Raw genomic sequence first — 14084 nt, 5'->3', positions numbered from 1 at the left:
CAGACGCCATTTTTTTGTTTTCTGTTATTTTCAAAGTGTAAATGATGGAAATCAATCTAACCATTTGTGATATATGAATGTCTAATCTGTCATTTAATGCCTTTTGGAGATTTTTCCATCTTTTCTTGGCTCCTTTATGCACATTAATACCTGGGATGCCCAAACTTTTGAGCCCCACTGTATTTGATTCAGAAAACATCAACGCTATTTAGAAGTGGTTAAACTAGTAAAGCTACTAACCAACTATGCTTGCAATACAAGTTGTATTTAGTTCTGGGAATTTGACAAAACCAACACTGCAACTAACTAAAACTTATCTTCTTTTATTGATTATTTTCTCATTTTCAGTTTCCTGAAACCACGTCAGTCAAATTGTGTAGACAATTGCAGGGACGATGGACATGAGCATATAAATAGTGGTAACTGACATACTAGCTGCTGCTCACAGCTATAAAGCTTACAGGTTTGTCAATATAAGCACTACCAGCACACACTGCCCTAGTAGGATCAAATCCTGTAATTACAACAGCCTGGGGATGGGTGTGAGATGAAATGTTACATGCCATTTCAAGAATCTCTCTTAGAGTAAACAATTTGAATCTAAATTTTGAATCAAAAATATGATTATGTCATGACGGATTAGGTGGTAGGTCCTGTATTTCAACCTTTGGTAGCCTCCATAGACTTGTCTGGATGGAGCAAGCCATCAGCCCCACATAAAGTCCTCTGGGATTAACCAACTCTGCATATGATGTCATCTGGGCTAAATCTGATCTCTGCGCCAACACAGCTGAGGAAGATCAGAATTGACCTCTGTGACTGGATGGAGTAATGACCATCAAAAGGAAATGAAGAAAAACTATCAATGATAGACCATTCAGAATAACATTAAAGGGTAGCAAATAACAGATGTAACAACAGTCAAAAACCCCATCAACACAACGCTGTAAATCTATTATCTGTGTAAATGAAATTTCAACGAATCATGAAATATTGCTTACCAATCAGAACAAAGCTGTGAAAAACTGTTGTCCCAGCCCTTCGTGCCTGTGCAAACAAACCACCTAAAATTTCATGTCACAAGTTCACTTTACGCATGTATATTGCAAACCAGCTTGCTAAATCAAAGATTTTAGAAGCTAAGTTCTTTGGCTAAATGGAGAGAAGTAGCATTGTACAAGTTGGCCACCTGTGCAGAAAACAGAGTTGAGGCAGAGACATTTGGTGTCAGCTAGACAACCGTTCAGCGCTGTAAATACGCGGTGTGCAGGGAGATACGATTCAAGCTGTTGAACCAATACGTTAATTTACCCGACGTGGCTGAAGCACAGGCTATAGCGCACTGCTACTCCACTTCTTACCTTGTGCCACAAGTGTACGGAGCACTGAATGGGACTCATATCCTGATCCTTCCCCCATTAGATGGATACCGGGACTGTAGTCAAGTGAGTTACGTGTTCGCTAACTCACAACTTATTTGGCAAAGCGGTTTCCATTTCCCATTTTGTGCATTACCCTTTTTCAAAAAGGCAAAAACAAGCAAGCGGTAGTCATGTTCCCATCAACATTTTCTAATGAGATACTTCAAACTGCGCATAAAAGTACGTTGATGGAAACATGACTACTGTGATCATAGAAAAGTATTTTGGTGAAGATTTCACTCTTGTATTTAGGATGTTGAATATTTTCAATTATGTTTAAAAAGATGAAACAATTAGTCAATCAGCAAAAACAAAAATCATCTTAATCCAACAATTAATCAAGAAAAAAACAAAGAATTGCATTTTAAAACCGTATAATACAGTAAAACAGACAGCTGTGATGTAATGTAACCAGTAAACATCTGTGTTGTGTATCATCTGTAAAGCTAGTGTGACATTCAACATGTGCATATGTATGCCATATTCAGGGGAACAGACCCAGCATTATGCATAAAGCCCAAAATAGACCATGACCTTTGCATGACACCCAGTAAGCCATTTCACCATATGCAACTGGCAATGTGACTCCCCTCATCTTGACTCAAATGTCAACATAGCGCATCTTAGCAGGCTTCATATGGGTATTAATTATACTAACTGCTAGCTGTAACACTACAAGAAATTAAGAAGATTCTAGTGTGTGTCTGTTTCTCTATTCATGCATTCTTCGTGATAAGAGGTGTCTATGGTTGGGAGGTGGGGTTAAGGAGCAAGTGGTATCAGAGAGCAACAGCTGGCCGGTGTCCAGCACTTCTCCAGTTTCAGCTCAGATTTAACAAACCCAGGTGGAGCCATCAGCTGCCTCCCAAAACCCAGAGCGATAATCCAGCACTGCTTGAAATCAGCCAGAATTAAACATCAATTGAATGTCCTCCACAATTTGAGTGGAGTGGGGTTACAGTGGCTTTTGACCTAGATTCACTTCATGCGCCAACTGAGAATTATCATCATGATTTAAGCCAGATGATTACGGTAACTTAAATGTTTCTACTTCACAGGGGCTGTGGGAGAGGAGTGGTACAGCTAAATGAACGGAGAGCTAGCATATGGACAATTAATGGTGCATCAGGTTATTTCACTGCCAACACTAAAGATGGCTTCCACAGCAGTCCAAGTACAATGTCTAGAATTATTATTAGGCCTTAGGTGTATCTAAGAGAGCGGCCATGTATTTCTCAAATTATTGTATTTTGATGTTTGTTGACCTTTGTATTGGAAATAGGTACTGACTTGGGATGTTAGAAAAGCCTCTTTCGATTTCAAATATCTACGTTCAAAACTTTTCTTTTCTTCCATGACAACATCACACACAAAAAATCTATAGCTGCCATCTTCAATGCTACAGTAGTATTAGCATTCTTAAAAATTCTGTTAAATTGGGCTGACTCTTTAGCAGCAGTTTAATAGTAAGAGGAAGGCAAACACAGCACACAATGTTGCCAGTATTCTACAATCAGGGGAAGTTCTACTTATGTAAACCCAAGAGGCAAGTCTCCTTTGTCATTTAATAGAGGAGCTAGGAGTGGCATTAATTACAATGTGTTGCATTGTGTACTTTCTCATTTGTTAAACTTTGAGCCTGTACCGAAAAGGAATGTTTTCGTCAGAAGCTAACATTGGCGCTCTCTCCTGTTCCTCCGCCTTTGACTCCCCGCTGCAGCATTTAGTTTTGTTTCTTAACTGTAAGTAAAATGACCTGTGACGTTATTCTAAAATGTGCTCCTTAGCTATGTGTGATATCTGTAAAGCTTATCGGACTCACAGTGGTAATCCAAAGACTCTTTCTATAATAGAAAGGACGTGTATCCTGGAAAATTTAAGACATGATGATTATGAGAAACGATTGCAACTAAAGCAAACGGTTGATAAAAAAGCAGCTACACTCTGTATTCACTTAGCTACTTTTTTTTAGCTGTTTCAGCATAATCTGTTATCTTCTTCTACTGGTATGTTTCCAGCAGGTTACACACTTCCCAATGGGCAGAACCACTTTGCGCAAGTCAAAAACGTTTTATTCCGATTAAATGCTTTCCATGTAAACAGTTGAAATCTCTAATCAGAATGATTTTAATCGGGTAGAAGAAATATTATCTATGTAACCGCAGCTAGTGTCACTTGGTGAAGTCCCTAAATAACAAAAAATTAAGATGGCTTGAATGCAGCCCTGAAAGAAAATAGATACCAAGTTTCTGCTGATCACAGACTTCCGAGAGTCATTAACTGCATTTTCAAGCCAATTTTAATTAGTCCAAAACGTGTTGCTCCCCTAAAATCAAATTAAGGTACTATGTGTAATAAGGGCTACAATCCCTACTGTTCATTCCATCTGTTGTGGATGCACCACCCTCAGTAATGGGGCCTTTTCACAGCAGAAATGTTTACATGTCATAGCAGGAAAAGAAATAATTACTACCATTAAAAAGGTCCCATGGCAAAAAAAGTGTCACTTCATGAGGTTTTTTAGCATTACTATGAGTTCCCCCAGCCTGCCTATGGTCCCCCCAATGGCTAGAAATGGCAATAGGTGTAAACCAAACCTTGGGTATCCTGCTCCGCCTTTGAGAAAAAAGAAAGAGAAAGCTCAGCTGGGCCGATTTGGAATCTTGCCCCTTATGAGGTCATAAGGAGCAAGGTTACCTCCCCTATCTCTGCTTTGGCCGCCCAGAGAATTTGGCCCGCCAATGAGAGAGAGAAAGATCATGGCTTTCAAACAAGCAAAGTTGCAGTCGGTCAAGGCCACAGACCCAGCCTCCACCTTGCCCCCCCCCCCCCCCCCCCCCCTCAAAAGCTACAGACTCAGAAGTGGCACATACTAAGGAAAGCTCACTGTGGGACTGGTTCTAGTGGTTGTAATTCTGCACCAAGGCTGAATTTTGGGAAAGAGACTTCAGATACAGTATTAGGGGACTACTAAGGTCTATATAAAAGAGACTTCAGATACAGTATAAGGGGACTACTAAGGTCTATCTAAAAGCAAAAAAGCACCACGTCATGGGACCTTCAACGCTGGCTTTGCTCCTTTTATGTGTGGCAGTGACCCATGTCAAAGTGGCAGCATGCAAAACAGTAGGGCCCTGGAACAGGTAAATGGATAGCAACCCTTTTTAATATGAATTACACCTGTGGTTTTGCTCATACAACATGTCAGTATGTTTAATTTCAAATCTCATATGCTAATTTACAGACTCAACAACAAAAGAAAGCGTCCCTGTCCAATTCCTTACTGTCTGCACCACATATCCTGTCAAACCCAAGCCATGCAGCAACATATTTAAATTCCTCACATGGTATGAAGCTTCTTTAATTCTAACCTCAAACCTAGCCTTTTTGTCTTGCAAAGCAAACTCTCAAAAATAGACCTGAGGTCAATTTGGCTTGAGCTCTTTTCAAATTGCCATCATCTGATTCTAGTTTGGTTATTTTGGCTCTAGTTTATAATTTCAATTATGATGAAGGTTAAGACAGAACAGTGCAGTGTGAATTCATGGCAGTCACCATAATTACAATAAAAAAGTGAGAGAAACCGGTTGACTATTGCTGTAGCCTTGAACATTACATATAATTAAGAAAACAAGAATACATTGTCAATGTGACACCTTAAAAAACTTAAATGAAAAATATGATGTCATGAACCAGGATGTACACGTACAACGTACAATTGCACAGCACTCACTGCTTTACAGGCACACACCCTACACCATATTCAAACCTATATTTTTTGCAGTCACACATAAAACTGTTCTTGTTGCTACTCTGAAGTCAGCAACATTTAGACTCTCTTGTGCAAGTTTTATGGCCAATACTAAATCGACTTTAAAGCAACAATGTATCTGTGTGAATGTATTGTCCTGCTGGCTACTGATTCATTAGAAGATTAGCTAGTTGACTGAAAGTAGAATTCTACATGCTGTTGACATTCAAGGATTTACTCATTTAGAGTGGCCAGCCTGCTCTCTGGACAGCCCAAACAGGGTAGGGAATAACTTAAATTGTCAAAATGTCACTTTAATTCCAACCAAACATGCTGATAGAGCTTTTGTGCCTTCACAGTTCTCTGACAACTGCCTCATGGCGAGCTAGTGTAAGCTGCTGAGCTAGACTCACTGGGAGGCAGACAGGACCTTTGGGAACATGTTGGAAAACGTGTTACTTGCCAATCTACACATCCAGCACACAGCAATATTAGCATTTATTTGGACTCAGATCTGGCAACCTGTAAGCCCAATATTTTCCCTATAGCTCTGTTTTTACTAAGTCAGTGGGTTTGTCTGTCATGGCTTTTTCTTTGAAAACAGCTACCTGCTGTAGCAGGAAATGGCACTGATGAGAGCAGTAAGTTTAAACCAAACAGTAAATTTTCAAGTCTTAAATCCATTGTGCTTTGAACAAGCACTGGCAACATACGTAAGGTAAAACACTGTTCTGTAAGTATATGGCTAGCACACAATGCACAGTAGGTCTCTGTGTTTGTCTCCCTATATGGTCACACTATTATCAACCCCCTCTCCCTGAGCTAAGGCTGCACTTACTGTGCTGTACAGTAAGTCCCAACAATATAACATTCACATTTAACACTGCTCCCATGTTGAGACAGATATTACAGCCACTTGTCATTGTCAAAAGTGTCACCACAAAGAGGTCTCCAACTGGTTTATTACTTATAATACCAGCTTTGAAAGCAGCATGTCTGACAGACACCTATCTAGCAAGGGATGACAAACTCCATAAAGGGCTATAATCAGATACAAGCAGCAAAGTTTGCAACTCCAACTGTTTGCAGAGTGCAGTGCACTGGTGGAAATTTTTGTGAAAACCAATTAAATTAAATTTCTGAGCCTAAAGAATGGATTAGGTGGGTGTGTGCAAGTGCCCTGCACCCAAGGCTAACCCAATGATGGGGTTAAGAGGTGGCTAAATACCTTGATTTGTATCCTGAAGATATTGACAGAGAGAGAGAGAAAGCACTGCACCAAGATAGCAAAAGTATTCAAATAAAAATAAAAAAATAGTATAACAGTTATTTAAGGTGAAAGGGGGATTAGATGGACATTGTCTCAGTGGACAGTTATGTCACCATACAAAGGTGGTGTATTGATGGGGCTGAAGGTTCTCCTTTACCCTTTAAATGAGCCTGATGTGTGTTAGTTTCTACAGTAAGCCTCGACAGAAAGCAGACATTAAATGCTGCTGCCTCCATCACACGGGCGTTTGTTGGTGTGAGAAAGCATCCAGCTGAACCAAAGACTGAACCACTGTGTGTAGACAAGGCCTGCTAACAAAGACGACCTTTCAGTTTCCCCCTTCTCTCTTGCTTTTTGCAGCAGTGTTCACAGTAGTTCCAGATCCACTGACAGAGGATCTTGTGCACCATACAGCTTTATCTCTGCTGTCATGTGGTGGAGCAGGGTGACACTGGCATTCACCTTTGTCCCAGGTGCAGGCAGGCACCACCCACATGCATGACTCTGCAAGTTGGTACACATAACACTCGGCACAAAGGCATCAGCTAAACACTGAGTAATCACGATGTGCTGTCCTGCAGAAGCTAGGATCTTCAATGTATCACGTTGCAAAAAGGAGAGAGATTAAACTAGTTTTTACCGGCAAGATAACAATTCACACTTTGCTATCTAAACAAAGTTTCCTAATTGGTTTCCTGGAAGATCACTTTTTATTCAACCAGTCACAAAGTAATAATTGACATACATTCTTAGTGGTTACCTGAGATCAACAGTAGAATACTACTGATTTTAATGTCAGAGTAAAAAAAGAGTGGAAAAAGGGAAAAAGAGTGTAGTCTATATTAAAGTATGTATTAGAGCTGAAATGATCAGTTGTTGAATGCCAACTATTATGGGAAGTCATCTATAAGCTTCCTCATTCATCATTTGCTGTGCTTTTTTTTAAATAACTATAAATCACATATCTTCGGGTTTTTGGACTGATCAGTTGAGCAAAACAAGCAATATGAAAACATCATCTTGGATTCAGGAAGAAATCTGATGGGCATGTTTCACTATTTTCTGACATGTATGGACTTAACAATAAGTCAATTAATGAAAATAATACTCCATGAATTAGATTGATAAATGATCGAAAAAAGTATTAGTTGCAGTCCTAATATGCTAGTTCCTTTAAAAACTGAAAAATCCAAAGTTTAATATTCAAGTCATTCTGAATCTTGTCCACTTACAATTGGATTATATCAAATTGTACGATATACTTCATAAATCAACATCAATTGGTAGCATTTCCACAGTCCTAGGCTTTGTTAACAATTGTTTTAGATTCCTTCTATAAGTGAGCTGTTACAACTGAAGTGACTGACAGACACGAACGAGAAACTACTTCCGTCAAGCATGTGCTCATAGATAACAGGGCTGCTATTTGTGTTAGCACATAAGGAAGAGCTCCGTAACAGCCTCTGACAAAACACAACTGGCCGTGCAGTGACATTCCCTGGGTTACCCCAGGGAGCTATGAGATCAGGGAAGGACATAAACATGTGGACAGACAACTGTGCAGGAGCCTGGGTTAGCCCAATAATTGACAAGGGCGAAGCCCTCTCCATGTCAGGCGTAACAACACCAGTGCATGGGCCAAAAACTACAATAAGAGTCCAATTTGTCTAGTTTATGTTGAAAATAAGCCTAAAAGTGATAGCTATTGTAAGCATCAAAGAAAGCTATTAGAGCCATCATTGTAGCTCCAAAAATACAACAAGAAACATGAATCACCATCTGAAATTAGTCCTTAAAATGACATCCAAAATAATCCAGAGTCCTCACAATCAGGCCATACTATTAGCCAGGCCTTGTCAAGTTTGTTGATACAATTAGCATACTTCCTTCACTAACTATTATACATATAGATAAACACTGGGTCCAGTGGGCCACAAGTTCCATGGAGCAGTGTTATGGACCTTAATGCCAGATCCAGATATAGCTGGACACCATGGGGATAAAAATACCCAAACAGATGGGAGGGTTCACAGGAGAGGGGGGAGAAGGAGCCAGCACAACTAGAGATGTCAGAGGAGAACTGCAATTACAGCTGTTTGCTAACCTCTGCCTTCCATGTGGTTAACGAAGCCTTTAGTGGATGCCCGTTCAGAGATAATGACCTCGCTTGGAGACACGATGTGGTGAAGAGGACGCCAAGCCCACCCATCAGCCCCATTATGACTACTTAACTGGAGTTTGAGTTGGCCCTTGCTAACAATAAGGCCAAGTCAGAGAGAAAAAAAAATATCTGCCAGTGATCAAAGAGCTACAAGTGGCAACACATGTATAGAAAAGAAAAGCTGTGAAGAGGAAAGAGGGGAGGAAATGGTTGAGCAGTCAAAGGCTGGCCTAGAATCTATCAGAAAACAAAACAGGCCTTGCGATTTCATGTGGTTTCTCAAAGCCTGTCTAAATGCTACTCAATCAGTGGCGCTGGAAAAAGGGTTCATGCTGACACAAAACAAAAGACAGTCAATTATTGATTGCTCATATGGTGTGAGATTATTAAAAAGGGGGAGCTTACAAGAATTGACATTAACGCCACTGATTGAGGAAAGTGTAGTATCAGTCGATAGGAGGTTTGAAATTTTGGCTTTAACAATGTTTACATCTTACAAAGCTTCAAAAATATCAGTCCAGAGGACAGCAAGTCAGCCTAACCACACTTTTTTAGAACCACCTTAAGGAACTAAAACACATTATAGCTAAAAGTTTACTGTAAGTGAACTCTTTAAAATGCTGTAAGAGGGAATAAAGGCGCCACTCCTGTAAAAAACAAACAAAACAAAAAACAGTCAAGATATAGTTTAAGAAATAATGCAGTTTAGTCATCTTCACTTCTTTGATAAACAAGCAGAGATTCATTAACTCATTAACAGTACATGGGGCCAAGCTGTGGGAAGAGGGGGTGGGGGACAGTTCCTATTTACTTCCTGCGTCTGACTCTCCTAGGTCAAAAGAGTCAACTGCATTGGGAGAGTAGCTGCACAATAAACTACACTTTAAATGTAATTGAACTGCTAATAAAAAATTAACAGAGTTGCTGATTTTGGAGATGTATCAGAACAGTTTTGTAGTGTATATGTGGAATTGTGGGTTTATATTTCTACATCCCTTCACCAACCCTGAGGATGCACTTACCAATTTGATGGCCACATATTCGTTAGTATAGAGATTTTTTCCCAACCGCAGCTCTCCAAAGTTCCCGCAGCCAATTTTTTTACCCACACGGAAGTTTGGGCCAACCATAAGAACTCCAGAATTGGTCCCTGAACTCCGGCCCCCATGTCCAGTCCTGCTGCCTGCTGTCTTAGACATCTTTTTACCTTCCTCTGTCTCTCCCTTGCCCCCTCTCTTATCAAAATCCATAAGCTTGTGATACCCTGGCCTCTCCACGGTTATTCTCCAGCCATGCAAACCATAGAATCTCCAATAACAACGACAGATGACGCTTTAAGGAGGGGGAGGGAGACAAAATCTCATAGGACAGAGGAGAGGTGTTTCTGTTAAAATGTGCAATTGTTTAGAAGACGCTTAAATGAGATGAAGTGCCCTGTGTGTCCATCAGGCAACTCTTCTGCTGAGTTCTTCCCTTTTTTCTTTGTGTTCCTTGTTATCCAGAGGGGCTCCTTTCTTATGTTTTTCTTTAGTTTCAGTCTCAGAGTAGCATGTCCCTGCCTGAAGAATAGGCAGGTTGTGCTAGAATGTGCCCACAGACGCACATACAATACTAGTCATAAAAAAAGCACTCCGATCCCAACTACTGCATCCACAAGGCCACTTGGGAACATCTCGTGGAGTGCCTCATTCCTTCTGGTCAGCCTTCAGTAACACAGTATACACTCTCCATGTTGCAGGGCCACAGCAGACAAGGCAACCCATAGAGAAAACAGCAAGACGAGAGACAGGTAACCGATGGGTTTGATGTCAGCTGGATATCTGAAAAAGCAAAAACATACAGAAATTAGTTTGATTTCTGTGTAGGCTGTAACAACACAGATCATCCGTTGTAAAATAAACCCAGTCGTTTTATTATTATTTGACTTTACTGATTTACTCATTGTATCCATATTGTTGGTGATTTATCAAAATTCCTTGCATAAATATTTTGTGAAAGCACCAATAGTTCAATATCGACAGAACATCGACGTTGATGTATTTGGTTAACAATATGTGATTATCGATTTTCTCCATATTGCCCCAGCCCTATACATCAATTAATATGGGGCAAATTATTGGAAAAATCTATCTTCATCTGTTCTTGTTACACTTTGTGGCCATGAAGAGATTAACATTTTCAGAATAAAAACTTTAACCTTTTATTTGAAGATCAAATTATGTCTACTGGGGCTGTTCTTTACTACAGCTAAAATGAGATCTTGCTCCAGACCGGCGCATGGGAAATTCAATAAAGCAATCAATATGAGCGGAAATATTCCACAGTGGACCTCAGGCATGGGAAAAAAATCTCTCTTTGACAATTAAACCTATTTTTTGAAAGCCCAAAAGAGTGCCTTTCAGGAGTTTTGTAGATCACATTGTTATATTCTCAAAAACAAGACTAATCTATCTAAAGTTGTTAAATAGATTAGCATCTTATGTTAAGTTGCCGGCTCAATCCTCCTAAAACAGCTTTTGCAGATGTGTAAACCCTTATAAATACAAAATTAATACAGTAAAAAAAAAAAAGATCTGCATTCTTCTGGTAATGTGTATAAACACACAACCAAGAGGTCAGGATTAAAAAAGTGACAAGATATGAGACTAAGCCATCCATTATAATAGAAGCAAGGTCAGACACAAACAACGCCAATCACAAGCAGAAACTCGTTTTTCTTTGGCAGTGTAACTTGACCATCTCTGTGAAGCTTTTTTCTAACAATCACATGCAGATGTCTCTGTCCAGAGCGGCCCTCCTAACTCCCCTATGTCCATGATATAAGATGTTGGTGGTGCTGAAGAGAGCAGGTAATGCAAGCACTAGCGATGGGCAGCTACTCTTTCCTATGGAAAGGCACTTACATGGATCAATGACTGCTGTAATGTCTCATCTCATCATAACATTTGCATCATTGGGAACATTATTGGAAGGATTTGGATATGGGCTAGTCTACAGCTAGCTCAGCTTATCTGTCAGACTAAGAACTAATATAGACTTTACAGGACTAAAATACAGTATTATCAGACAAAAGTATGTTGGTGATGAGTGAGCATTGTTTTTGTAAAATATTTATCACTCACATATGATACCATTGGGATTTTTTTCCACAAACCAATTGGAGAGGTGGCATTTTCTTGAGGCAAGGCTATATTAAAATTAAACTAGCTACTTAAGTTTGAAACATTTTAAGGTCCATGTGTGAGTTAATAAACAATGACACAACTCATTAAAATCCACTGAAAATCTTGAGTATGTGTGTACTCTCACAACTACATTCAGCACACCTGAGAAAAAGATCATTTCTAAGCCAGTCAATCATTACACTGTCATGTCTACCTTTCAGCATGGCGATACTTACTGTAGGAAATATGGAGAGACTAGCCTACCTGGTCACAAGATTTTTAAGTACAATAAACAAGGTGGTTAAAAGCAAAGTCAAATGATCAGAAAAAACACTGAAATTGCACACGTCATTTGTCAAGGTGACCCAAAAAAAAACTACACAAGTCCATTTAAAAACACAAGTATCCTGGTGTTTTAAGACCAGAAAGGATAGATAGGTCCTTGGAAAACAACACAAATCTAAATAATTTAAGTAATTTTTTGGCCAACTTGGCCCACATGTCTAGATTAGGTTAGATGTCTCATTTCAGGAAGTGGTATATTGCTTTTCATGTAAACTGTTTAATATAGCAACGAAGAAACAGTAACTGAGAAGTCCCATACTCAAAGTCTTGATGGGGTACGTAAAAATTCAGAGACAAAAAAAACGGTATGATACCTCGCCAAAACAAACCACTAGGTTCTAACGTCAGCTTGCTACAATAAACGTAGTCGATACAGTCAGCTAGTGATTACACGACACATTTTTCGCCATTAAATATGAATTCAATGACCAACAGAGAGACTTGAATTGCCAATAAACAGTGGCCAGATTGACACATTGTTTCCCATGATACAATATATTTAAGATTTAATTATATTAATTACATTTAGTCCTATATCTTGTGGGGGGGGTTATGTGTAGCAATGTGTGTGTGTGTGTGTGTTTCAAAGAACCTGATGTATACCTTAGATAGCACTAGCTACCTTTGGTTTTACGTTATGAGAAAAATGAAACTAAATATTACAAGTAAAGCCCGTAGTTGGGTGTCTTCAGAAGACTTACCATTACACTAGCTAGCTGATTCGACGGACAAGGCCAGATAACGTACTCAGGCTATCTTGGTATCTTGGCGTTAGTTTGCAAGCTCACGTTAGCTTGATATCGTTCAACCGCGGACAGTTTGTTTCTGTTAACAATTTTTTGTGCTACATATAGCGTTAAACGTTGTACACAACACGTTATTTAAAAACCGCATACACGGCGATTGATCTAGAAAAGACGTTTATCTATACACTGCAGCTAAATCGAAATGTCACATAGCAGTGTTAAGCTAACCTAGCTAACACCTACCAAAAACATCTTCCTCTTGGCCCAACGCCTGATATTTAAAACAGCTTACGATGTAACGTCAGCTGATTTGTTAACAACACTGTTCAATAAGAACACGAGCTGGCAAACCGTTAACGAACCAATGCAAATTGAACAAGTCAAAGCATAAAATATTCATTGATTGTCCCTATGCTAACGTTACATTAACCTGGCTAGTTAGTGAATGCTAAGCTTATAACTGAGAAATAACAAGTGACGGTGTAACGTTAACTATTTAATGTCACCGAGTGGTTAAGATAAAAGGGGTGGTTGTTTCACCTAAGAGTGTGGTTTTTTTTTAGTTCAGATTCCAGCCATTATCCTGACCACTGCCGGGCAACTCCTTAATCCTGAATACACACGGCAGCCCCCGGATCTCTTACCGCTTAGCTAGCTAGCTCAATAGCTAGCTCAATAGCTAGCTAGCCATTTAGCAAGCTAACTTAGCACTCGAAACATTAGCAAGGACGATAATGTACGGCGAGACGGTGTCTTTAAAAACAACAGTTACGTATACATTTCTGTCTCCAAAGGAAAGCGTGTTACCTTTAAATTTCAGCTATCGAAAGGGAATCGAAGTCATGGTTCTTCGTTTGTGGGTATCGTTCTCCTTTCGTTTCTGTTGCCCTCAAGTTGCTATGATTTTGCTGTTGTCTCTTTAAGCCTCCCTCAGCTGCCGATACCCAGGCACAGCGTCATTGGCTCACAACGCTTTGATACGCTGAAAAACCGACGTAACTGGTTTGGAGAATAAAGCAGAACACCAGGCGTGCGTTGAGTAGCTGCTCCAAATCCATCCATGCTCCAAACCGGTCGATTTAGTCAACACAATTAGGTGTGAAGCATGTGCTGTTAATATTAAAGTCTACGGTGTGAAGACATTCAAACATCAATAACTTGGTAAACATGTGTACACACAAGTATATTATTTGGTGTCCTAAATATGATCCTCTCAAACATTTTTT

At 39.6% G+C, this 14084-nt stretch overlaps 1 protein-coding gene across 7 annotated transcripts in view; it reads right to left on the bottom strand.

The window, feature by feature from the left end:
- csnk1g2b (casein kinase 1, gamma 2b) overlaps nt 1-13928 on the bottom strand; it is a 39226-nt gene extending 25298 nt beyond the window's left edge. For 4 of the 7 annotated variants that reach the window (XM_032524950.1, XM_032524954.1, XM_032524953.1 and 1 more), the window contains exons 1-2: nt 13666-13928; nt 9626-10423 (exon numbers count right to left, since the gene is read on the bottom strand). In XM_032524950.1, the coding sequence (XP_032380841.1) occupies nt 9626-9853 (228 nt within the window). In that variant the 5' untranslated portion in view covers nt 9854-10423; nt 13666-13928. Of the gene's footprint in view, nt 1-9625; nt 10424-13101; nt 13124-13398; nt 13506-13665 lie in introns of those variants that run through there. The other 3 variants (XM_032524951.1, XM_032524952.1, XM_032524956.1) reach the window with 3 other exon arrangements.
- Nucleotides 13929-14084: the final 156 nt, after the last annotated feature.

The sequence above is a fragment of the Etheostoma spectabile genome, chromosome 9 (assembly GCF_008692095.1).
Source record: "Etheostoma spectabile isolate EspeVRDwgs_2016 chromosome 9, UIUC_Espe_1.0, whole genome shotgun sequence".
Taxonomy (NCBI): domain Eukaryota; kingdom Metazoa; phylum Chordata; class Actinopteri; order Perciformes; family Percidae; genus Etheostoma; species Etheostoma spectabile.
The sequence above is the reverse complement of the archived record's forward strand: the minus strand, read 5'-3'. Positions and strand labels throughout refer to the sequence as shown.